At 43.0% G+C, this 25,373-nt stretch overlaps 1 protein-coding gene across 1 annotated transcript in view; it reads right to left on the reverse strand.

Annotated features, from left to right (window-relative positions):
• kcp (kielin cysteine rich BMP regulator) overlaps positions 1–25,373 on the reverse strand; it is a 69,911-nt gene that overhangs the window by 17,791 nt on the left and 26,747 nt on the right. The window contains 27 exon segments of the mRNA XM_052096775.1: positions 959–1,052; positions 1,154–1,236; positions 1,380–1,644; positions 2,159–2,338; positions 2,484–2,657; positions 2,819–2,901; positions 5,140–5,316; positions 5,414–5,584; positions 5,818–6,000; positions 7,063–7,156; positions 12,068–12,150; positions 12,275–12,448; positions 12,687–12,780; positions 12,922–13,031; positions 13,920–13,973; positions 16,039–16,188; positions 16,819–16,893; positions 17,050–17,199; positions 17,773–17,869; positions 19,195–19,280; positions 19,558–19,657; positions 19,798–19,888; positions 19,999–20,084; positions 21,871–21,953; positions 24,018–24,111; positions 24,208–24,290; positions 24,400–24,493. Coding sequence (XP_051952735.1) covers positions 959–1,052; positions 1,154–1,236; positions 1,380–1,644; positions 2,159–2,338; positions 2,484–2,657; positions 2,819–2,901; positions 5,140–5,316; positions 5,414–5,584; positions 5,818–6,000; positions 7,063–7,156; positions 12,068–12,150; positions 12,275–12,448; positions 12,687–12,780; positions 12,922–13,031; positions 13,920–13,973; positions 16,039–16,188; positions 16,819–16,893; positions 17,050–17,199; positions 17,773–17,869; positions 19,195–19,280; positions 19,558–19,657; positions 19,798–19,888; positions 19,999–20,084; positions 21,871–21,953; positions 24,018–24,111; positions 24,208–24,290; positions 24,400–24,493 — 3,208 coding nt within the window.

The raw sequence follows: 25,373 nt of genomic DNA on the forward strand, positions 1-25,373 counted from the left end.
CTATCTCATAGTATGTTATGTTTACATTTTTAGAAACTGTCATCTTTTTGCACTACTGAGTACTGGTCGGCGCTGCACTGTCTATTGTCCTGTTCATTGTCAGTAATTTGTTGTACTGTCCCGTACTTTTTGCACATGTTTGCACGTGCACTTTATATAGGTAGTTTATATAGGTATTTTATTTCGTTGTGTTGTCTCATGTGGCCCTATGTTGGTCCTTTGTTGTTTTTATGGAGCACCATGGTCCTGGAGGAACATTGTCTCGTTTTGCTGTGTACTGTACTAACTGTATATGGTTGAAACGACAATAAAAACCACTTGACTTGACTATCTGTCTCTGTCTTTCTGTCTGTCTATCTCTCTGTTTGTCTATCTCTCTGTCTGTCTGTCTGTCTATGTGTCTGTCTGTCTGTCTCTCTGTCTGTCTGTCTATCTATCTGTCTCTGTCTGTCTGTCTGTCTGTCTGTCTATCTATCTATCTATCTCTCTGTCTGTCTATCTATCTATCTGTCTCTGTCTGTCTGTCTGTCTATCTATCTATCTCTATCTGTCTGTCTGTCTATCTATCTATCTATCTCTCTGTCTGTCTATCTATCTATCTATCTGTCTCTGTCTCTGTCTGTCTGTCTGTCTATCTATCTATCTGTCTCTGTCTGTCTGTCTGTCTGTCTGTCTATATATTAGTGAAATCCTTCAACTGGTGAATATACAGGCTATAAAAAGCTTAAATTTAAATGTATTCATTTCAAAATAAGAGTCCTGATATGGGTGTATTTTGGTTGCAGAATAAACTGAATCTGGGATTTTATTCATTTTGGACTCTTGTAGCCTCCATGTCTATTCCTGTCATAGTAAGAAATGGCTAAGAACGTTTTTTAACATTCTAAAAATCGGCCTTTTCCTTCACCTTAGTTATCATATTGGCAAAACTCACTATCAGTCAACCTCTAGAATTTACCTCTGCAGCGTGGACAGCAGGAGCCGGGGTCAGTCACTTGATGCATACAGGTCAACTTAGCACAACGAGGTCGCACACAGGTCACCTCACCATCCTGAAACACACACACACACAAGCATAAAACACCAACCTGTTCTCTCAGCCAGAATTCAGTAGTGTTGATCATCGAATGTATGCGTCTTGTGCATGTCTTACCAAACAGGTGCATTTCAAGCAGGGGTCAGTGTGGAGGGTCAAGCTCTCTCCGTCAACATACTCCTGACCTTGTTCAATGCACACTGTGGGGTCAAAAGGTCAAACCGGGATCAGAACGTTCATCGTGAATCATGAATAAACATCATATACACACAAATTCCAAGAAAGCATTTCAACAGACAATTTAAACCTTGTGCCCCATATGTGTTCATTTATTTTCACTCACCTCTGCAGTGTGGACAGCACTGTCCCAGGTGGGTGACAGGGTTTTGACAGGAAACAGCAGGACAGGCGACAGGAGTACACATCACTGATCCACGCAGACACACACAGCGCCTGCAGGGGTCAGAGGGCGAGTAGAACGTCTGTGTGTGTGCGTACTGCTTCTCTTCAAACAGACAGCTGTCACACACTGGACAACAGTCCGCGAAATGCACCGGGTGTGTGCACTGCAGAGAACAGCGATTCCTGTGACACGAGACGTCCCCGTTCTACAAAACACAATTTTTTACACTTTTTTAAACACTTGCTTGTGTTCTAACCGCCTAAAGATGCTTTGGTCCCACTTTATATTAGGTGTAAATGTTTTTATATTAGATAAAACATCATAACTACTCCATATAAAATTGGATGTTGATCACGCTTATAACTACTGAAGTTATAACTATGAATAGGTCAGTATTATAAAGTACTATAATTGTGGTTACAATTATCTATGAGAAGTTATAACACATATTTATAAAGCATTATAAAGATGGGCTTCGCGCTGCGTCTCCGTGGCAACGCGCTCAACAAGCCATGTGATAAGATGTGCCGGTTGACGGCAGATAAGATGCTGAGGCAACTGAGATTCGTCCTCCGCCACCCGGGGATTTAAAAGCACATTGGGAATTCCAAATTGGGAGAAAACAGGGGAAACCCACCCCCCCAAAAAGAAACACCCTGTAGTAACATGATAAAGTTCTGTAAGGGACATAAGCATGTCCACACACACAGTGATCTCACCAGGCATGTGCAGGTAGAGCAGTGGTCGTTCACAGGAGTGAATGTGGAGCCGGACTCATGCACCTGTCCCAGGTGTTCACACGTCCCAGTGCACACTAGACAGCACTCACCTGGAGGACGCACGGGCCACCTACAGGGTGCCTCTGGACAGGACACAGGTGTGCATGATACACTACCATTCTACAGACATAAACACACACATACAGCACAGTATTTGTTAAGCATCACTTAGTGCAGGGATGTACAGGGTATATATTCACATAAACTCATTAAATAAGATGCTGTGTAACTATAGCAACCAATAACAGTTTGTGTGTGTGTGTACCAGGCAGGTACAGCCCTGGCAGTGGTCATTGGGATCAGGGAAGCGTTCTCCGTTTCCACACTCCCGACCGTTGAAGTTACAGCCTTCACACACACTGCATGCACAGGGGTCCAGCTCAGGGTGAGGACAGGGGGCGCTGGGACAGCTTTTCGGAGAACACTGTACATCGCCTCTCTGGTCAATACACACACACACACAGACAGCAGTAACACATACATTGTGCATTAATATATCACTGCCTACATTTACACAGCAACACATGCCAAGACATAATGACACCTCGTTCAAAACCTTCTTTTGGCTGTGTGTGTCTGTGTGCATGCTTGTGTACTTACAGAACATCTGCACTCCTCACAGAATGCTGTGGGTGATGGAAATGCCTCGCCATCGGCATAAACTCTTCCATGGAACAAACAGCCTGTACGATACACAAACACACACTTACATATTAATGTAAAGATTCAAATCTGTCGGTTAGAAAACAATATCTAGAGAGCAGTAGTTGATATATGTGACCCGTTTCATCATTTTGAGCTAGAAACAGATATTATTATCGCTATAAATATATTTAGTTTTTATTGACATTTGAGCAAGAATTGAGTAAAATCAGTGTATCATTTATTTCTGAATTTTTTTCATACATTTTATTTGCTTTCATTAAATTGCATTATGTATTTATCTGCAAATGGTAGGTAATAACTGACTTGCTCCATCATTTTGAGTCACTTTGTCTCAGCTTTCTAATGATAAAATTATTATGATTGTATGCATTGGTGTAGAATTGGGGAGATGGAGTGGACACGTCCCCAATGCTGTGAAGGGGGTGACATTAATATTACACATAAACATTAACCGTAATGTTTTTTCTGAATGTTTGATGTGATAGAGTGATCAAATATTTAAGAGTATACAATGAATATACTTTTTTATTTATCCGTTTTTATGCATTGTGTCATTTGGTCCCCCTCAATGTTCAAACCAAATCTATGTCATTGATTGAAAGTTATATATATATATATATATATATGTATATATATATATATTAGGGCTGTCGATTTAACACGTTAATTCAGTGGGATGAATTTTATAAAAAATAAAGGGTTAAAAAAATATTCCTGATAAATGCACGCTTGTAGTACCACCTGTTTACTCCAGGGGGCAGTAAGTGAAATTTCAGCTGAATGCGCAACGCACAGTTTATACAGAGATACAAATATAACTATGTATAATTATTTCATCATTATATATTGAATTATTGTTATATGAGGGGCTCTCGCAGCAAATATTTGTATATGCGATCGCCTAATATATATATATATATATATATATATATATACACCTGTATATATATTATATATTTGTAACGATACACATATTTCGCTATATAACACGACACATAGCCACACGATACGATACAATATTATACAATATGAGTACCCACAAATGTTAAGCTCAAACTTATTCAAGGATTCAAAACAAATGCCTTTTAAATCATAAATGCCACAAAAGTGACTCGGGTTTTTTTCGGCGAAGCCCCACCTCAGTCCTCTCCTCCCATCTCTACCAGTGATGCTTGATTCAACTTCCCGCGTGCCGCGTCTACAACCTGCGCAGATATCAACAGCGCAACTGGGTTGTAGGTTGCCAGGTTGAGGTCGCAAATGGATTGAAATGTGTATGATGTGTCGATTGTATGAGTAGGATGCGTTTCATACTAGATCTGGCAACTGGACAGCCTTGGAATAATATATTAACGTGATTATTCATATATTTTATATTTTGGGTAAGACGTAATACAGTCTCATACTTAAGAATTTGTATGAATGATAATGGATAAGACACAGTTTATGATTTAAATTGTTAGAAAAAAGAATCCCCCACAAAGGTAAAAAAATACCCCTGAATATCAAATAGACGGGGCAAATATTGACCATAAATGTAAGTTAATTTCTGACACTGGGTCACTGCTGAAATAGGAAACCTATTAAACTGTTATTTTCTATAAGATAATGAAAATAGTGCCATTTTACTGGTATTATTGTTTAGTTAGGGACTTGGTGTGCAGACTACAATTAAATTGAAGTAATCTATATGATTTCTCTTTTCTTGAAACTGTTTTAATATCGTAATATTTAGATTAGTTTACTGATTCAGGGTTGCCAAGGCATAGAAAACCTGGAAATATCAGGGAATGTTTCAATTGTGATTTCAAAGCCTGGGAAAATAATCCAAAATAATTAAAATTATTTTTATTGTGAAATATGGAATGATTTTCTAGCTCTGAAATATTTTACTGGCACATTGTACTCTTGTACTATTATTGTATTCCAAGTTGTCCATATGTACATGTATTTAATGTGTTATTTTTAGTGGAATAAACAAACTTATGTAGTATGCATGACTTTTTCTTGCTTAAGACACATTAGGAGACGTATTTAAAGAGTACTAAAAAATTTCCGCGGAGACATATCAACACAAATCACCACACGAGCAAACCACATTATAGGGATCATGAGGAGGTTATCCCATGTGACTCTACCCTCCCTAGCAACTGGGCAAATTTGGTTGCTTGGGAGACCCGATTGGAGGCACTCAGCAGATGTTTCTAACTTGTATAAATGTGGTCTTATTCTGCAGACACAGTGTGATTCAGTACCATCACACACGGGACAGCACTGGTCCGGACGGGTGATGGGGTGGCTACATCCTGGGCTGTGACACGGCCTTCGATGGCAGTTCACATGTCCATTCGTGCACACGCAACGCCCGCAGTGATCAGCAGGATCTGCAAACTCCTGACCATTCAGATATTCAATGCCAGCATACCGACAACCTGAGAAACACAAAAATATACTGCAAAATACTGCACTGATAAGATTTAAATGTTCTGTTATCACACACACACACACACACACACACGCAAAGAGTACCATCACAGCGTGGGCAGCACTCTCCCTGCACAGGAAAGGGACAAGCAACATGCTGACAGTACTTCTTCTCGCATCTGACTGTACCATCACGACAAAAACACGTCTGGCACGAGTCTGACACATCCTCAAATGTGGCGCCATTAGCATATTCCCTCCCAACATAAAGACAGCCTGAAGAGCCAAAGACAGACTGATTAGAATTAGTACATTAGAACTGATACATTTGACAAATTTATTAAAAAAAAAATTCAATTAATTTCTTGTATATGGGGTGATATTCAATATGGAAAGTTGTGAATATATAATTATATCTACATGCTGGTAAAAAAGGCTAGTAGTATAGCTTTATTAATCCTCATTAAAAGCTCTCATGCTTTACATGAGTTTTATATGAAGCATTTTACCATCACATGTGCGACAGCACTCTTGAATTATAGGATGTGAGCAGACTGCAGATGGGCAGGGCCTGTGCCGGCAGTTCACCGTCCCATTGGAGCAGGAGCATGATTGACAGCTGTCGGTGGGATGGTAGAACTGCTCTCTGTGCCTGTAGAACTGCACTTCAACCACGCAATCAGCAGGGGGTGCTGTAAGGAGTAACACATGTACAATACATTAAAAAACGCACAAACAAACTAAATGTACCTAAATGTGCATTCAAGTCATGTCAGAATTACCATAATTACGAGTTTCTGATGAGCATTTGTGTCTTTGTCAAACTTGGAAGCCTAGAATTTTTATAAAAGCTCAGACTTCTCTCACTTGAATGTTCTAGTAATAAACAGCAGAATTTAAACTAGATCGAAATGTTTGTAGACAAACTTTGAGGTTGGCTTGAAAAAGCCTTGTCTGAAAGTTTAAGGAAAGTTTAACAACTTGGGGATTTACGGATAGATTAGTTTTTAGCATGTCGCTAGGCATTGATAGCATGTTGCTAACATGTTTTAGCATGTAGCCAGGCATTGCTAGCATGTGGTTAGGTGCTGCTAGCATGTTTTAAAACTTAGATAGGAAAGAACGATGGAGTAATAGAACAGACAGAAAGACAGACAGATAGATTTGAAATGAGTGAGAAATAGACAGAGAGAAATGGAAAGAGAGAGTGAGAGAGATTGAGAGAAAGAAAGTGACCGAGAGAGAGAAGCTTAAACCATATTAAAGGCCTTTAGTAGATCTGTTTACATTAAATTTTTGATAGCTGCAGTTTGAATAGACTTGGCTCATCTAAACATTCTGTCAATGTAAGTGAATGGTATTTTTCAAGCCAACCTAATATTTCGGCATAAAAAAGAACAAGACACGGAAAGACTTGAATTGGAGAATCTTTCTTTTCAAGTCTGAATGAACTGATTCAGTAGAATTAACTGATTTAGCAGAGAATGTTTAATTGCTTACTCAGCTTGTTAGATTGTTATAAATTTATGTGCACAAATAATGCTCATTACAAATAGCAATGTAGCGTTTGGTCATGCAAAAGTAGCTTGTTACCGCAAACTATTTGACAACTTAATTTCGTATCGTCACTACTGTTAGTTTGCTACAATGCCATGTGGGTGTAGTGAGCATTGCCAGAGAAACGTCAGAGTTGTAATCTCATAATTATGGTAAATTGTGAAGACGTGAATGGAGTGTAAGTACACAAATGTGACCTGGACACTGCGGGCAGCACTCTCCTGGCTGAACATAAGCGTCAGAACAATGTACTGGTGGACACCGCTTCATCAAACATTGGACATTACCGTTCTACACAAAAACACAAGCACAAACAGATACATAACAGTAACAATTCTCTGGCGTTCTTGTGAAGGAGGGAGAGGAATCCGGGCAACATTCCACATGAGTCATTTATTAGACCCTTTAAATTTGACAAATAATGATTTTCAGCAGTCGGTAACACACACAGGAACACACAATGCTTCGTGCATCTCTCTCTCCTCTGGCGGTCTGCACTGCTCTTTTATCCCTCTCAGCTCTTACTGCAAAAACAAACAGCTGTTAGAGATCATTTCCCACAGGTGTCAATCCTTACTCTTCTTACTCTCCTGGCCTTGCTCTCCACAGACGTTGCTCGGCCACATCACCACATACCCCCATTGCTTGACTCAGGCCAGGGAGCCATCCAGCCTGTCATTTCTAGAGAGGAAAACTGCCACAGCCATCTGCGCCCCTGGCCTGTGGACCATCTCGAGCTTGAAAAGGCTGGAGAGCCTTCATGCAATGTAGCCACTGGAGCGGGGCATGGTCCGAAAAGAGGATGAAAGCATGCCCCAACAGCGCTGTATTTAGTTTCCCACAGTGAGAGTTTGTGACTAATGTACAGCACTGGGCACTCCTCCCCCTCCACCATCTGGGACAATACCGCTCCCAACCCCCTGTCCGATGCATCTGTCTGCAAGATAATAGGGAGAGGGAAATAAGGAGAGTGCAATAATGGCCTGCCGCAAAGTGCAGTTTTCAATTGCGTGAACACCTGCTGACACGGCTCTGTCCACTGGACTGGATATGGTACCCCCTTTTTAGTAAGATCAGTCAGGCTGGTGATGGTCGAATAGTTAGGCACAAACCTACGATAATAGCCAGCCAGCCCCAGGAACTGTCTCACCTCCTTTTTTGGTCTTAGGTCTTGACCAGGCTGCAATCACTGTGGTTTTATCAATTTGGGGCCGTACATGACCATGACCCAAGTGGGAGCCCAGATACCATACTTCCACCCAACCAACTGTGCACTTCTTTGTATTTGCCGTGTGTCCCGCTCATCTAAACAACCTCAGGACAGCCCTCAGATGCTGCAGGTGCCACTGCCAATCATTACTGTAAATAATTATATCATCCAGATAGGCAGCGGCTAAAGTAGCTTATGGTCTGAGAATTTGGTCCATGAGCCGCTGAAATGTAGCTGGGCCCCCAGACAAACCGAACGGAAGTGTCACGAATTGGTGTAATAACAGTGTGGAAAATGCCATGTTTTCACAGAACATGGGAGTTAAGAGGATCTGCCAATAGCCCTTCGTTAAATCCAGTGACGAATAAAAGCAAGCCGCACCTAACTGATCGAGCAGTTCATCAATCCGAGGCATTGGGTATGCATCAAATTTAGACACCGCATTGAATTTTCTATAATCCACATGGAACCAGACCAACCGTCTCTCTTCGGAACCAGCACCACCAGGCAGGCCTAGTCACTGTGGGATTCTTCTATTGCTCCCATATCTAGCATGGCCTTTAATTCTTCCCGAACCACTTTTCTTTGTGTTTGGGTAAGTGGTAGGTACGACTACATACCACTACCCCTGGGGTCGTTTCGATATGGTGCTCTATGATATTTGTTCGACCTGGAAGAGGCGAGAACAAGTTGGAGAATTCTCCTTGCAACCTGGCAAGCTCCGTGACATGACGGTGAGAGGTGGTCTCCGCAAGTGACCCAATCAGTGGCTTTTAAGTTCAGCTCCAGTCCGAGCTCCTCCCTCTCTGGAACCACCATCCCCAATGTCACGGGGACCACCTCTATCCACAGTTTTAGAAGACTGGGGTGGCAAATCTGATGTGCTCCGCCTCTATCCATGCGTTAACCTTATAATGGAGTGGTAGTGGAGTAGTGGGCTAAAGCACTGCACTGCTAAGCAGAAGGTTGTTGGTTTGATCCCCACAGCCACCACCATTGTGTCCTTGAGCAAGGCACTTAACTCCAGGTTGCTCCGGGGGGATTGTCCCTGTAGTAAGGGCACTGTAAGTCACTTTGAATAAAAGCGTCTGCCAAATGCATAAATGTAAATGTAAATGTTATAATCAACTTCCCCAACTCACCATGTGACCTCAAAGGGTCCTTGACACTCGGCGAGTAATTTAGCAAGCAATACAAGGACTTTATTTCCCAGTATAAATTCCCGTAGCCAAGTACCACTATTATTATACGTTGCTTTGACATTCTTGAGCCTGGAGCAAATTCTCCTATGTTAATTGCCCCAGTGTGTGGAGTTTTGCTCTCAGGTCAAGAACATACTGAATTTCGTTTTTGCTGTTTGAAGGTCCTTCCTCCCAATTTTCCTGTAGGATGTTGAGCACTCCATGCGGTAGATGCCTGTACAATAATTCAAATGGGGAGAACCCTGTGGAGGCTTGCGGGACCTTTCATACTGCAAATAATAGGGGCTTGAGCCACTTTTAGAATCATATTCTTTAGGGTCTGATTAAATTGCTCGACCAAGCCGTCCATTTGAGGATGGTAAACGTTGGTTAGAATCGATTTAATCCTCATTAATTCGTACAGTTTGCGTAGTGTACGTGACATAAACGTAGTGCCCTGTTCAGTGAGGATTTCTTTCGGAATCCCCAATCGGGAGATTATTGTGAAGAGTGCCTTTGCAACACTTTGTACTGAGATGTTGCGCAGATGCACTGCTTCCTGATATCGCATTGTGTAGTCTACCAAAACCAACATAAAGTGATGCCCCTGTACCATCTTCTCTAATGGCTCGATGAGGTCCATGCCAATTCTTTCGACTTGATAAGGTCCCTCGAAGGGGACCACGATGGAAATGGGCACAATGGCGCTTTTGGGGTGGCCAGCTGATATTCACGGCATGCCGCACACCCCCTGCGAACATCCCAGCAAATTCCCGGCCAATAGAAATGGGCCATCAGTCGGTTTAGTGTTTATTCCTGCATTAAGTGACCCGCCAACGGATTACAATGAGCCATCTGGAATAACATTTCCCGACGGCTCTTTATTACTAACAATTGGGTTGTATCTTCTTTTGTCTGAGTGTCCTGCATCACTTGATACAACCAATCCTTAATAATAAAAAAATACAGGTATGAGAGTGCAATGGCTGACCAGAGGCGTTGACCATCGATCACTTTCATGGGTTTTGTCTCACATATGCTCCAGAAGGAAATCCCCTGCAGGGAACCCTCTAAGGATGGGGGAAGCCATGGCATCCCTTGCATCATCATGATGTGGAGCTTATGTAGATGGCCCTGGCACCGTCTCCCCAGCCAGCGAATAGCCCACCACACACAATACACTTTGTTACAGGACCCATCCACACTCATTACCCTCAATAAAGTAGTAAATGCCAGCCAATTCGTACCCAAAATTAGTGGATGGGAGAGGCGGGGACTAACTGCAGCCTCAACACTATGATTTTGTCCCCGAAATTGAATAATGACCATAACTAAAGGGTTACTAAACCTTACCTTCACCCTCCGGCCTGTATCCAAAGCCTCAGATTGAACCAAGCTTTGGTGAAGGAGGTTTGATTACAACCTGAATACACCAATTTTTGGTGTGTACCCTCCTTAATACTCACAGGTATGGTCCTGCTCAATCAGGAGCGACCTGTTGCGCGTCAGGGATCCGATCAATTTCTCCAACTCCATCGCAGGGCATCGGTCCTGGAAATGCCAGGCTCCCCACAGACCGGCCCAGACCTTATGCCTGCACCCACAGCAGCAGATTCACCAGCCTGTGATGGAGAGTGGAGAGGGTTAGGGAAAACCAGTGGGTTGAATGGTCCATGGGACCGGGGAACCGGTTTTAGTGTAGGAATGAGAAGAATGAGAGTGGGAGGGAGGAGAGAGAGAGAGAGAGAGAGAGAGAGAGAGAGAGAGAGAGAGAGAAGAAGAGGGCTCCTCGCCACCGAATACGCCGCCATATGGTGCTCAGCCAGCTGGGCCACCCCATCCAGCAATGCCGGTTGGTGGCACTGTACCCACTCCGCTGTCCCTTTCGGTAGCCGGGCGATAAACTGCTCGAGTACCACCAGATTGAGTATCTCCTCAGCATTATGATCTTCAGCCATCAGCCATCTTCGGCAGGTGTCACGGAGCTGTCGAAAGAATGCGAATGGGTGGCCAAGCTCGCTGAGCATCAGCAAGCGGAAGTGTTGGCTTTGTTTCTCTGGGCTTCCCAATGAGTGCTGAACCAGTTCCATGCTCCCGCCGTCCACTCGAAGAGCTCAAGGAATGTCTCCGGGTCTTCTTGAGGTCCCATTTTTGTCAGCGTGACATACGGTACTGCTATGGCTGGGTCTAGGGTCACGGCTGAAGACCCCTCCTGGTGCACCAAGCTCTGTAGCTCCTGTCGGTCCTCCGCTTGAGTCTGGAAAAATGCCTGGAACCACTGCTCCTGTTCCATATGCATCTCAAGCATAGACTGATGTTTTGCTTGGTGGAGGCTGGCGCGGGTCTTGAATACTTTGGCCAGTGCGAGTACTCCATGACAGCGTTTTTTTCCTTCAAATCCTGGGTTTCGGCACCACTGTAACAATTCTCTGGCATTCTTGGGAAGGAGGAAGTGGGAGCTGTTTCACATGAGTCTTTCATTAGACACACAAATAATGCTTTTCAGCAGTCGGTAACACACATTGCTTTGTGCGTCTCTCTCTCTCCTCCGGTGGTCTGGACTGCTCTTTTATACCTCTCAGATCTCACTGCAAACAAAAACAGCTGTTAGAGATCATTTCCCACAGGTGTCAATCCTTACCGTTCTTCCTCTCCTGGCCTCGCTCACCGCTGACGTCGCTTGGCTGTGCTCACATCACCACAATAACACAGACCTTTGACTCAAATATAAAGTGTGTGTGTGTGTTTGTGTGTGTGAGAGAGAGAGAGAGAGAGAGAGAGAGAGAGAGAAAGAGATAAAAAGAGACTTACGGTGCAATGGCAAGTCCTACATTTGTCCGTTGGATGAGGAAATTCCATTCCATTTGGATAGTCATTACCTGCATAACTACATCCTGAAAGAAGAAGAGAGTATTTTAATTGAAATATAAAAAATAAAAATAAATCTCTCTAAAATCAAAATTTTTATTCTAATTATTGCTTTACAAATACTTTAATAAAAAATAACTGAGAACTCACCGTTGCAGTTGATCTGACAGCATGTCCCCGGCCGAGGATAATTGCAGTTTGGTCTTGGGCACTCGTGACTTCCACAGTTCACACGTCCATCAGTGCAAACGCAATCCTCACACGGACTATCAGGGTTCGTAAATGTTGCGCCATTGGTAATGATGCGGTTATCATATTCGCAGTCTTCTCAGGAGAGGAGAGGAAAGATAATCTTTGAGCACAAGTATGATCTATTATAAAACAAGACAGTTCTGGATGCTGATTGTTAATACAGCGTTTTAGCCGTGGACACCGTGAAATACATAATATAGGGTGTGTCCAAACAATGCACTTTAGCTTGGACTATATTGAGAGTAAAAGTCGCCTCTCGCACTGTATTTTTTGAGTGTAGTCTGAGGTCATGGGGTTTGTGAATGTGTACCTGGGCAGCGTGGGCAGCACTCTCCAGGGGGAGTGTACGGATTAGAACAGGAAACTGCTTTACAACCAGGTGTGCCACATATTGCATTGCCATCCTAAACACACACATACATGAATGTAGTGTCAATGGAGCACATTAAGATTATTAAAATGTTAAAGTAAGCATTCATTTGAAATGTGCAAAATCTAGGTAAGATCTTGTGTTTGTGTGTGAGTGTGTGTGTGTGTGTCTTTACCTGACAGGTGCATTTCTTACAGGGGTCATCCGGATCAGTGAAGACCTGGCCGTTTTCATAGATACGCTGCTTAAACTGGCACTGACCGCAAGAGTCACAGCACTCACCATCTATTATATAACAAGATCTTTTTAATAACATACAGTATATACAGTAAATAACATTTCCTTTCTTTCTGGATTGCTGTGACCGATGTAATTGTAAGTTTGTTTACTAATCAAATTATGCTGCCGTATTAAACACCTCAACAAGGCAGCACTGCATGTATTCTTCATTGGTAAGGGAATCCCACAATGCATTGCAATGGGCAAAATTTTCATTCGCAATGGCAGAGGGAACTGTCAAATATATTTGAAACTGTTGAAGGAATATTGGAGGTTTGGTATAAGACAGAATTTGTAACCAACACGGGCTTAGACGAGCCCCAAACGCTTGCCTATATAGAGCTTGTGACATGGCTCCCTATGGGCATTGCTTAAGTGCCACCAGCCAGTAAATTGGCATGATTATATACAGACCTCAGACCACATGAAACCACTGACGTAGTCCCAATTGCGTCATTATGCAACGTTGATGCTTCCTTGAATGGGAACTAGTTCTGTCTAATTAAAAACATCCACTATTTCGCGCAATAATTGTGTGTGCTATGTATTTGTTGTGCTTAGAATCAAGACTTTAGCTTAGCAATACTCTGTTAGTATCAACAGTAAGTTAAAGTGTGAAAAGTAGTTGTTCTGTCAAATAAAAAATCCACTTTCAGCCAGTATTTGTGTGTGCTAATGTATTTGTTGTGCTTATCAGACAACCAAGCAATTAGCTTAGCAAAATGCTAACATATGCTAACAAACTCTCCAGAAATCAACTGAGCGGTCAGTCTAGTTTCTCATGCACTTGAGGAGCATTTGTTGTGTAGCAGGTCACTCTTAACAGACATGCTGCCCATGAAGTGCTTCAAATTAGTGACATGTACCTCTAAGGCATTTTAGAAGGTAACTTGCCTATGTAGACAGCGGGGTCGTGTCGTCCATCTAAGCAAGGTAAGCAGTGCATACCTAACAGAAGTGTGAAAAGAAAAATGACACTGTGAAATTTGTAAACATAATTGCTAATATAAACTACTGTTTTCGTTCAAATTCGTCATCTTTTATCTCAGTTGAGCAGCACGGAAAGTTAATAATTTATCCGCTTTGGCGCCACCCTCAGGTACAAGCACTTTATGTTATGCCTACTCTGATTCAAAGCATTGTTTAAAGCCCTTTCATTCAACACCCTTTCATTCAACACACTTTCATTCAACACCCCTTCATTCAACACCCTGTCATTCAACACCCTTTCATTCAACACCCTGTCATTCAACACCCTTTCATTCAACACCCTTTCATTCAACACCCCTTCATTCAACACCCTTTCATTCAACACCCTGTCATTCAACACCCTTTCATTCAACACCCTTTCATTCAACACCCTTTCATTCAACACCCTTTCATTCAACACCCTTTCATTCAACACCCTTTCATTCAACACCCTTTCATTCAACACCCTGTCATTCAACACACTTTCATTCAACACCCTTTCATTCAACACCCCTTCATTCAACACCCTTTAATTTAACACCCTTTCATTCAACACCCCTTCATTCAACACCCTTTCATTCAACACCCTTTCATTCAACACCCCTTCATTCAACACCCTGTCATTCAACACCCTTTCATTCAACACCCCTTCATTCAACACCCTTTCATTCAACACCCTTTCATTCAACACCCCTTCATTCAACACCCTGTCATTCAACACCCTTTCATTCAACACCCCTTCATTCAACACCCTTTCATTCAACACCCCTTCATTCAACACCCTTTAATTTAACACCCTTTCATTCAACACCCCTTCATTCAACACCCTTTCATTCAACACCCTTTCATTCAACACCCCTTCATTCAACACCCTTTCATTCAACACCCTTTCATTCAACACCCCTTCATTCAACACCTTTTCATTCAACACCTTTTCATTCAACACCCTTTCATGACCATTCAAATTGAATCACGCCCGCTACTACAAATGGCCAAGGTAAGCATGCTTACCAAAACGAGTAAGCCAATCAGAAGCTCCATCCTTCAGACACACTGTCTGATAGGCTAGATGTTAATTTTGTGTCAACGTGTTCAAGTTCACATAACAAATGCATTATTAAGCGTTAAAATGTATATCTGCAGTGAAAGCACTGACGACGGATTTTGCAAAGTTAATTTCAGTTAAAAATTGAGAAAGAGAGCAAGCGGGCGACTTTTACAACAAAGTGACGGAGATGTTCATTTGCAAGAAGAGATGCATGGATTTTGTGTTTAAGTAAAGGTAAGTTCATATATTTATTATTGATAGTTATTGATAGTAGGTCATTTATACTAGGTCATTGTTTCTGGTTAGTCTGAGGCTATAAAGTGGTGATCTGGTGATCATGTCCTTGTCTTAGGGCACTGTATCTGTTCAGGTTAAGCTCATTTTCTTCGGTGGTCAGATTAGTTAATAGTCGACGTCCGTTCCAGTGGTTCTGAACCGTAGGAAGAGCGACGTGCGAGGCCTATGATGTTGAAACTACTGTATTAACTGGCAATTTTTTTTCTTTTTCTTTCTGTTGTAAGTAAAAACAAGCTCTTCTGGCACTATGGTTGATTGTATGATTTAATGGACATAAACATGCTCCGCTCAATATGTGATATGGTGAAGTTCACCACTGTGACATAAATGTTTCCATTGATTGGTGGGTTCTAAGGCAACAATTTACATCAATAACATTTCCGTCACATTACACACACCTGCATAATGTGTTTTGGGCACAGAGTTTAATAATGTGCATTACAGATATTTGATGCTTGCCCAGTCTCAATGCCCACGGCACGTGCCTGGTAGACAGCGAAGCCACTCACTAGGGTTTGGAACGGTGCATATATTTATTATCTTTCTTCGCTCTTAATTTAATTTGTGATTGCTTATTGGATATTTAAATCAATGTATTTTCATTCTGTTTGGAGGCCAGCTTCTTCTGAGGCTCAGTTAATACAGGTACGCCACTAAAATATCTACTCAATGCATCATGGTTAAAATTCTCTCTCTCACCTGGTGTTCTGGTTGGTTCTGCACAGGGTGGTGAAGGAGCTGGTGTACGGCTATAACCGCACACCACCTGACCACCTGCACAAGAGCAGCTTTGGCCAGCATCAGCCCATGTGTCTCCATCCACATATACATCACCATTAAACACACATCCTACAAACACACACAGAAGTGATGCTTAATTTAATTTCATTTAAGATAGTTTATTGGACTTTTAAATAATTCTCTATATGACGATTGGACGAGCTCTTCAATGAGTGGGACTATGCAACAAACCAGCCATAATTTAATCAGTGACGTGACTAGACAGCATTTACAATTAAAATCGGAAAATGTGAAAAAGTGCATTCAGATGCATGCACAAGACTTCACAGATATTTTACATTTTGCCTAATAACAACATTGTGGCAGGGCGGAGGGCGGGGCTGGGATTCCACCCACCCGCCCCTAATCAGGCTAATTAGCCCTCAAGAGGGATAAGGGCCATCCGAATACGGCAGTGACAGATAGAGAGATTTACGGGCAGCTCTCCGACACCTGTGTGTGTGTGTTTGTCTTTTTTGTTAAGTTTATAATTAAAATATTATTTATATTGTCAAGCCGGTTCTCGCCTCGTCCTTTCCATTAACCCCTTTACACTGATTAGGGGCCGGGTGTGTGCAATCATGACCCGGCCCTGCCCCAAACATAAAGGGTCATGCTATGAGAAGCATGCACATCTGAAGCTCATTTAATACAGACACTCTCATCGATGCATCGTGATTAAAATTCTCTCTCTCATACCTGGTATTCTGGTTGGGTCTGCGTAGGGTTGAGGAGGAGCTGGTGTCAAGTTGTCAATGCACGTCTCCTGACCATCTAGGCAAGGAATAAAATTAATATAGTCACCCCCGTCTTGTTTTGCTTAATATCTTTTTATGCTTTTTTGTTGCATAACACTTACTTTGTTTTCATTTGCCAGAGTTTTGACATGACATATAAAGACCTGCGGACTGGGGTGATATGCTCTCTTACCTGGTGTTCTGGTTGGTTCTGCACAGGGTGGTGAAGGATCTGGTTCACAGCTATAACCGCACACCACCTCACCACCTGTACAAGAGCAGCTTTGGCCAGCATCAGTCCATGTGTCTCCTTCCACATACACATCACCATTCCACACACATCCTACAAACACACACACACACACAGACACACACACACACACACACACACACACACACACACACACACACACACAGACACACACAGACAAAGAGAGACAGACAGACAGACACACACACACAAACACACACAAAGATAAACACACAGACACACACACACACAGACAGACACACACACAAACACATGCACACAGAGATAAACACACACATACACACACACACACACACACAGACACATACTCACACACGCAGACACACACACACACACACACAGACAGACACACACACACACACAGACAGACAGACAGAAACACACACACAGAAACACAGAAACACACACACACGCAGACACACACACACACACACACACAAACACCGAAACACACACACACACACACACAGACACACACACAGAAACACACACATACACACACACACACACACACACACACACACACACACAGACAGACACACACACACACAGACACACACACATGCAGAAAATGAACACAATTCTATGAGAGAACGAGGCCTGTGCAAGCTGTGAGTTAGTGGATGATGAATGGGAATATCTCACCACTGCACACTGGACAGCAGGAATTAGGTTGAGGGGGAATGGGGTTTGCACAACTCAAGGTTGGGCATCTCTCCTGATGACATCTCACATTACCCCGCTACAACACACACACACACACACACACACACACACACACACACACAATATTCAATATTCTGAAATAAACTGCTTTTTTTTAATGTAGAACACAAAAGGATTTATTTAGCAGAATGGTGCTCAAATGCCAAAAATGAAAAAGCGCCATTAAAGTACTACACAAATAGATCTTATATTCTATTTCTTTTCTTAACCTGCAGAAGAACTGATTTCAATAGGCACTTTGTTTAAATTGAGCTGAAAATGTTCAAATGTAGTTGAAACGCCCCCGTTTCTTAAAGAGAATTGGAGACTGGTGCTTATTTAGATTTCTACCAGGATCAGTGGATCAGGACAAAGTCGGGATTTTACAGGAATTATAATATTTCAAGGATCACATCATTGTTATCGGATCTACTCTAATAAGACCCCCTTTCCCCGCAACTTGAACTTTTCAAGAAGGAAAGCACAAACTCTGATCGCAAATGTCTGTTTTTCATTTCCCAAAGTGCAACTGCTGTAACAGAAATGAGGCCAGAAATGATCTAATAATGATCTTATACCGGCATGTAATATCTAACGGGACAAACCACCACAACAGCATGTACTGTTTGTGAAAGGATGTGCAAAATAAAAATAATGCAATACCTCTAAAATATGTTTTTGCATTTATTTTGAATGCAGAACGTCACTTGTTTAATGTAAACCAGCTGTTAATAAGTTTGAATATTGGGGGAGCCCGGGTGTGCTGAGTGACTCTAGCCAGGTCTCCTAAGCAACCAAATTGGCCTGGTTGCTAGGGAGGGTAGAGTTATATGGGGTAACCTTCTCGTGGCCGCTATAATGTGGTTCTCGCTCTCGGTGGGGTGTGTGGTGAGTTGTGCATGGATGCCGCGGAGAATAGCGTGAAGCCTCAATTCCCAATGCACTCTAAGTCCTCATGGTGGCGTAGTGACTCGCCTCATTCCGGGTGGCGGAGACGAATCTCAGTTGCCTCCGCGTCTGAGACCGTCAACCCGTGCATCTTATCACGTGGCTTGTTGAGCGCGTTACCACGGAGACCTAGTGTGTGTGAGGCTTTGCGCTATTCAATCCGGCATTCACGCACAACTCACCACGCACCCCACCGAGAGCGAGAACCACATTATAGTGACCACGAGGAGGTTACCCCATGTGACTCTACCCTCCCTAGCAACCGGGCCAATTTGGTTGCTTAGGAGACCTGGCTGGAGTCACTCAGCACGCCCTGGATTCGAACTCATGACTCCAGGGGTGGCAGTCAGATTTCCATATTACTGAACATTCAGAGAGAGAGAGTGTGTGTGTGTGTGTGTGTGTGTGTTTCACCTTGCATATACACTGAAGACAGGGACCTCCACCAGGTGGCCTGAACTCCTTCCCATTTTCATAAATCCTTCCTTCATATTCACACACTGTAACACAGTAAAACACATTCTTACCTGAATGAATCCGTATGTTTAAAGGGACAGTTCATCCAAAAATGAAAACATTTGCTAACTCTATTGTCGCTCTAAACCCAGATGACTTTCTTTCTGATCACACAATGTGATCATATGGCGTCAGAACACTTTTAATACAGTGCACGAGTGGTATTGACTACTTTTAATGTGGTTTTAAATTGCTGTGTTGTTTTTGGGTGATATATTCCGTTAAGATCCAGGACAGCAGGCGTGTGTTTGTCTTATTTACTGTCACAGGAAGGGCAGCACTGGCCGCGTGGTTTCGTCGGGTGTGTGCAGTAAACAGCCTGGCATGATGATTCTGTGGGGTCACATGACACTTGTCCACCCTGCACACACAAAAGATCTGTGATGGTCACCTGTCAGAGTGATTTAACAGATTTGTGCTAAAGACAAGAACAATGCCGCAACCCATGCGGCTTATAGAGGTGAGGTGTGCTATTTCTTTTCTAAGCGCCTCGACACTCACCAAGCAATCACATCTCAAGCACGGATCCTGTCTTGATACAAAGGTTTGCCCGTCAACGTACCGCTCTCCCTCATATATGCACTCCTCACATCTGAACACCAAACACAACAGTTATTAGTAAAGGTAAAACATACAGTATCTGACCTCAGATGCATCTCTCTTTTGCTCTTTTAGAAAAAAAGCACAATGAAACATTCATACCGTGCACAACACTCTCCTGGTCTCCTGATTGGATATTGACAGGGGGTCGGTGGGCAAGGATGCGGTGTGCATCGAATATTCCCATTCTGAAAGAAAGAATGCGGTTATTAATCCACTTCTCAACCACACAAATAAAGGTGCACCTCAGGGCTCTTCATTTCCCCATATGTAAGTATTTTCCACGGGGGTAATTTATGTGTGTGTGTGTGTGTGTGTGTGTGTGTGTCATGATCTCACCCCCTCATTTTTATGTGTGTGGGTTCTGCATTTTTGCTGAGAAAATTCAAAAAGATTGCGCAACGTTCATGCCTTCTCTTTGTAACACCATGGTCAGGTTTGACCGTAAGCAAAATGTTGACAAATAACAGTTTTATAATGTCGAAATACATATCCAAATGCATTTGTGATACATTTTATAATTACTACACAGTAGGTGGCTGGACAGAACACTGCTGCCATCTACTGGCTATTATTGTCATAACATGATTTTCAAGTCATGTCATTTTTCTTTTTTTCACCAGATGGCAGCAATCTGCCCACAACACATGACTCATTTTCATATGTTTCAACGTATACAAGTGTTGGTTTTTATTGTAGTGAAATTACATATATTAGCTTATTTGCATATGCAAATTTATGGTGCAATTGAAAAATGTACATGTAAATAAATTCTAAATAGCATAAAATCCCAAAAGAAGTGCATAATTCTATTGTTATTACTTCAATGGCCTGCACTTATATAGAGGATTTTTAACCTTAGAGGTTACCAAAGCACTTTACACTGTGTCCCATTCACCCATTCACACTCATATTCACACACACACTCATACATGATGGCAGAGCTGATGCCATTGGGGGCAACTTGGGGTTCAGTGTCTTGCCCAAGGACACTTCGGCATGTGGACTCGTGTGGGCCGTGATCGAACCACCAACCCTGCGATTAGTGGCCGACCCGCTCCACCACCTCAGCCACTGCTGCCTGTAAAATTATAAAATGTTAATTTCTTTAAAAAAGAATTACACCTGTACTGTTTCAAGTAAAAAATGACAGCATACAGTGAAGAAAGCGGCCTTTCTTTAACAGAATAGCAGAGTTAAAATTGTCCCTGCACAGTAAACAAAGATAGGATTAAGTATTTTATCAACGAAAAAATGACAGCACTCAATTTAGCATTATTTAAATGTTTTTGAGTTTTTTTATTAATGGCTATTACCAGTTGTTACTGAAATCTCCAAATGATCCAGAATGCAGCAGCACATCTGGTCTTTAATGAACCTAAGAGAGCACATGTTACACCCCTCCTCGTCTCTCTCCACTGGCTGCCGGTTCATGCACGTATTAAATTCAAGGCCCTGATGCTGGCAGACAAAATAGTCACTGGGTCTGCTCCAGCATACCTAAAAACATTTATGCAGAGCTACGTTCCCACCAGAAGCCTGCGGTCGGCTAAGGAACGTCGCCTTGTTGTACCAAAACAAAGAGGCACCAAAACACTTTCCCAGAGTCTGTTTCATCATAACATGTTGGAATGACCTTCCCAACTCAATCCGGGAAGCTGACTCACTCTCTATCTTCAAAAAACTGCTGAAAACACATCTTTTCCAAAAGCACTTAACCAGCCACAAAAAAAAATAAATAAATAAATAAATAAAATTACAATTCTTGTTGCACTTAAATCTGTTTTGTATACTATTCTGATGATAGTGAAACTTTGTAGTATGGCTCTTTTCGAACCAATGTCTCCCTAAGATGATTCCCTTATGTTTTCCTCTTTTGTAAGTCGCTTTGGATAAAAGCGTCTGCCAAATGAATAAATGTAAATGTCAATTACAGTATATAACTGTGCATAAACAGAGACATTTCCGACTTACCTCACATACACAGTCACCCTCACACTGGGGTCCAGGCGGCAGTCTTTGCCCGTTTGGGACGTCTACTCCATTCACACTACAACCTGTGAAAGATCGATGTGTCAAACTCAAATGTTACAAGCACTAAATGTCAGCCATTATGCCACACATATATCGGTAAACGTTTATTGCAAACTTATACCACAGCATTGTTGAACACTGATCGGTTGACGCATGTTGGAAGGGTGTTATATTACGCCGCTCTCTGGAATACCTGATTCTGATTGGTCAATCATGCCTGACCCACACATCCAGGGAAAATGTGATATCAGACCAGTCATCCGGGAATTGCGAGTCATCTTTTCTACTTCTCGAATCACTCTGTGATCTCTACAAGTAAGCTAATAAAATCATTTCAACTCAAATCAATATTTCACGTCCATTCATTTCTTTATTTGGCAAGTAGTCAAGTAGTAAGATAAACTACAGTCAAAATAAACCCCTTCAGGGTAATACAGGGTTTACTTCACGATACTGGATGACTGAAGATGATAAATGTAAGCGCAGCGTAGTTCTAGCGGGAAGACTAGCTGCTGTACATCATTGCACCATTAGCTGGGTAACTCCTAGCCAATCGCATGTAAGCCATTGCTTTATAAGTCTGCTCACAATCTATCACATTGCTGTTTTAGTGTGCTAACACGGCAACCTCCACCACCCCACCACCACCAGTTGAGTCCCGTCCTGCACGGGGGTAGGCTCCTCGCCCCTGCCTCCTATCTCCGGCAGGATATGACGGTTCCAAGTACAACTTCTTCGGACCGCCAGATGAGGCTTACGCCAAAGATATTACTTTTCTTACACATCTTAAATTTCACTCATGTGAAAGTCTTCCTGATAGAACTTACATAACATAACAAGAATTTTCCAATATAATGCATCGCTATGGACCAATTCCAGGTTTGTTGGCCAGGATTTCTTACCAAATTGCAAACATGAAATGTCAAAATGGTCAAAAAAGGTGTTAAATTAGAAACATTTTAGGATGGGTTTGATAATATCCTTCAGGAATTGAATGGATCATAAAAAGATGAAAGAAAATAAAGAAAAACAAGGTGGGCTTTTAATGTCACACTGTGGCAGGGCGGAGGGTGGGGCCGAGTTGTGATTATACACACTCGGTCCCTTATCAGGCTAATTAAGCCTCCGAGAGGGATAAAGGCCGATGGCAGATGATGGTGCGACAAGAGAGAGAGAGATAGTTTACGGACATGTCCGTCATGTGTGTTTGTGTCTTCTGTTTTAAGTTTTATATTAAACTATTATTTGTATCGTCAAGCCGGTTCTCGCCTCCTCCTTTCCATTGACTGCTTTACACTGGTGCCGAAACCCGGGAAGGAGGAGGGATGCCAGTCGCAGAGTCCTCGACACTGCCGTCCACCCAGAGGAGCGCCGCTGCTATCCACCGGGGGAGAGAGTAGACCGACCGCCCGGACGCGGTGAATGGCCGCTGTCCGCGAGGCGAGTGGGGACTGGACTCCCCGACCGCCTGGAGCGAAGGAGCCGCTGCCAGGGGCGGAGGAGAGCCCTGCCATCCCCCAGAAACGCAGAGGAAGATCGCCGTCCGCGAGGGGAGGAGGGAAGTGTTCCCCGACTGCCTGGAGCAGTAGGGCCGCTGCCAGGGGTGGAGGAGTGTCCCCACGAGTCGCCAAGAACATGGAGGGGCGTTCTGACCGCCGGGGGTCGTGAGTCTGACTCCGGTCCACACGGGGAGAAGCAGCTGTCGTCCGCCTGAGAGGGTGGAGTGATCGAGGACCATGCGACAGTGTATTCGAGAACCGGCTTGATAATATAAATAATATTTTAATGAATAACTTAAAAGACACAAACACACATGACGGACATGTCCGTAAACTATCTCACTCTCGTCGCACCACCGTGTGCCATTGGCCTTTATCCCTCTCGGAGGCTTAATTAGCCTGATAAGGGACCGGGTGTGAATAAATACGACCCGGCCCTGCCCTCCGTCCTGCCACACAGACAAAAAGATAAGTAGTTTCTGAGCATGACCCGGTCTAAGGGGGGGCTGGGGGGCACTGTCCCCATTGAAAGCATTGAGTCAAGAATGAGTTTTGGATTAAATTATGTTTTTAAAACATTGAACAAACCGTCACAGACAGGGCAGCAGGATCCAGGACGAGGAGAGACCGGGTTACTACAGCGGACATCACACCGTTCACTGTCACAGTGAACCTGGCCCTCCTAGAGAGAGAGAGAAAGAGAGATATTGATGATATACTCTACACGAGACAACTGGAAAAACTAAGAAACAGTGGTTGAAAATAGGCGATAACCCACGGAGCATGTACAGGTCATGCAGGCTTCATAAGAGTGTTTCCACTGAGAGCCATGCAAGTGCCACACGTTATCTTCAAAACAACCTTCATATCAAAGAAACAAAAGAACACTGATCAGTTTTAGCTGCTACTCTTAAATGAAATGACATGAAATCGAGGAAACATGATGCACATAATGCACACACACACTTACTTCGACACCGGGGACAGCACTGTCCACCAACAGTCTCCACCAAATTACAGGCAAGAGCAGGACAGGTCTCAGTGTTGCAGGCTACATTCCCACCCTACACACAAAACACACACAAAACCTCCAGGATTAGTAGCGATTTTAAAGGGAAATATTGCAAATACCTCTACAGAGCTTTTTATACAAGCTGACTGTATGAGCAGGGCTGGACTGGGAAAAGAAATCGACCCGGGATTTTACATGGCAACTGGCCCAAAAGTTGTTGAGTGGGGGGGGATTTATACAAAAGTTGGCTAATTTTCACGGCCCATTCGGCACGCTTCGAGGCCAACCCACCGGCCTGCTCGGTTCTCCCCTGGCTGGTCCAGCCCTGAACAGCCCTGAAGTGCGTCGGCCCACCGGGAAAATGCCGGTATGCCAGATTGCCTGTCCAGCCCTGCTATATGACCCCAAAAAAGCTAACGGAAACACAAGACACCATAAAGAGCCAGTGTAGAGCACTTGTTTTTGCACTACCGGGGCAGTGGTGGCTCAGTGGTGGCTCAGTGGTTGAGGCTCAGGGTTACTGACCAGAAGGTCGGGGGTTCAAGCCCCAGCACCACCAAGATGCCACTGTTGGGCCCTTGAGTAAGGCACTTAACTCCAGGTTGCTCCGGGGGGATTGTCCCTGTAATAAGTGCACTGAAAGTCGCTTTGGATAAAAGCGTCTGCCAAATGCATAAATGTAAATGTAAATGTTTTTGAGCAATTTCTGATAAGACATTTTACTGACAAATAGGGTATTTTGAGAGACAAAATGAATACATTTGAGTATACAAAACTTAATCATTACTTTCAAAATTATTTTTCATGCTTACAATTTTAATACAAATATCATGAATATAAAGAAGTTTCTTTGGGTCACTTCATTTTAGGTGCAATCATCCAACAAAACACTTATAGTTGATTCTGCATATTAAGCTTGTATACAAGGAAGA

Source organism: Xyrauchen texanus, chromosome 29, assembly GCF_025860055.1.
Source record: "Xyrauchen texanus isolate HMW12.3.18 chromosome 29, RBS_HiC_50CHRs, whole genome shotgun sequence".
Lineage (NCBI taxonomy): Eukaryota > Metazoa > Chordata > Actinopteri > Cypriniformes > Catostomidae > Xyrauchen > Xyrauchen texanus.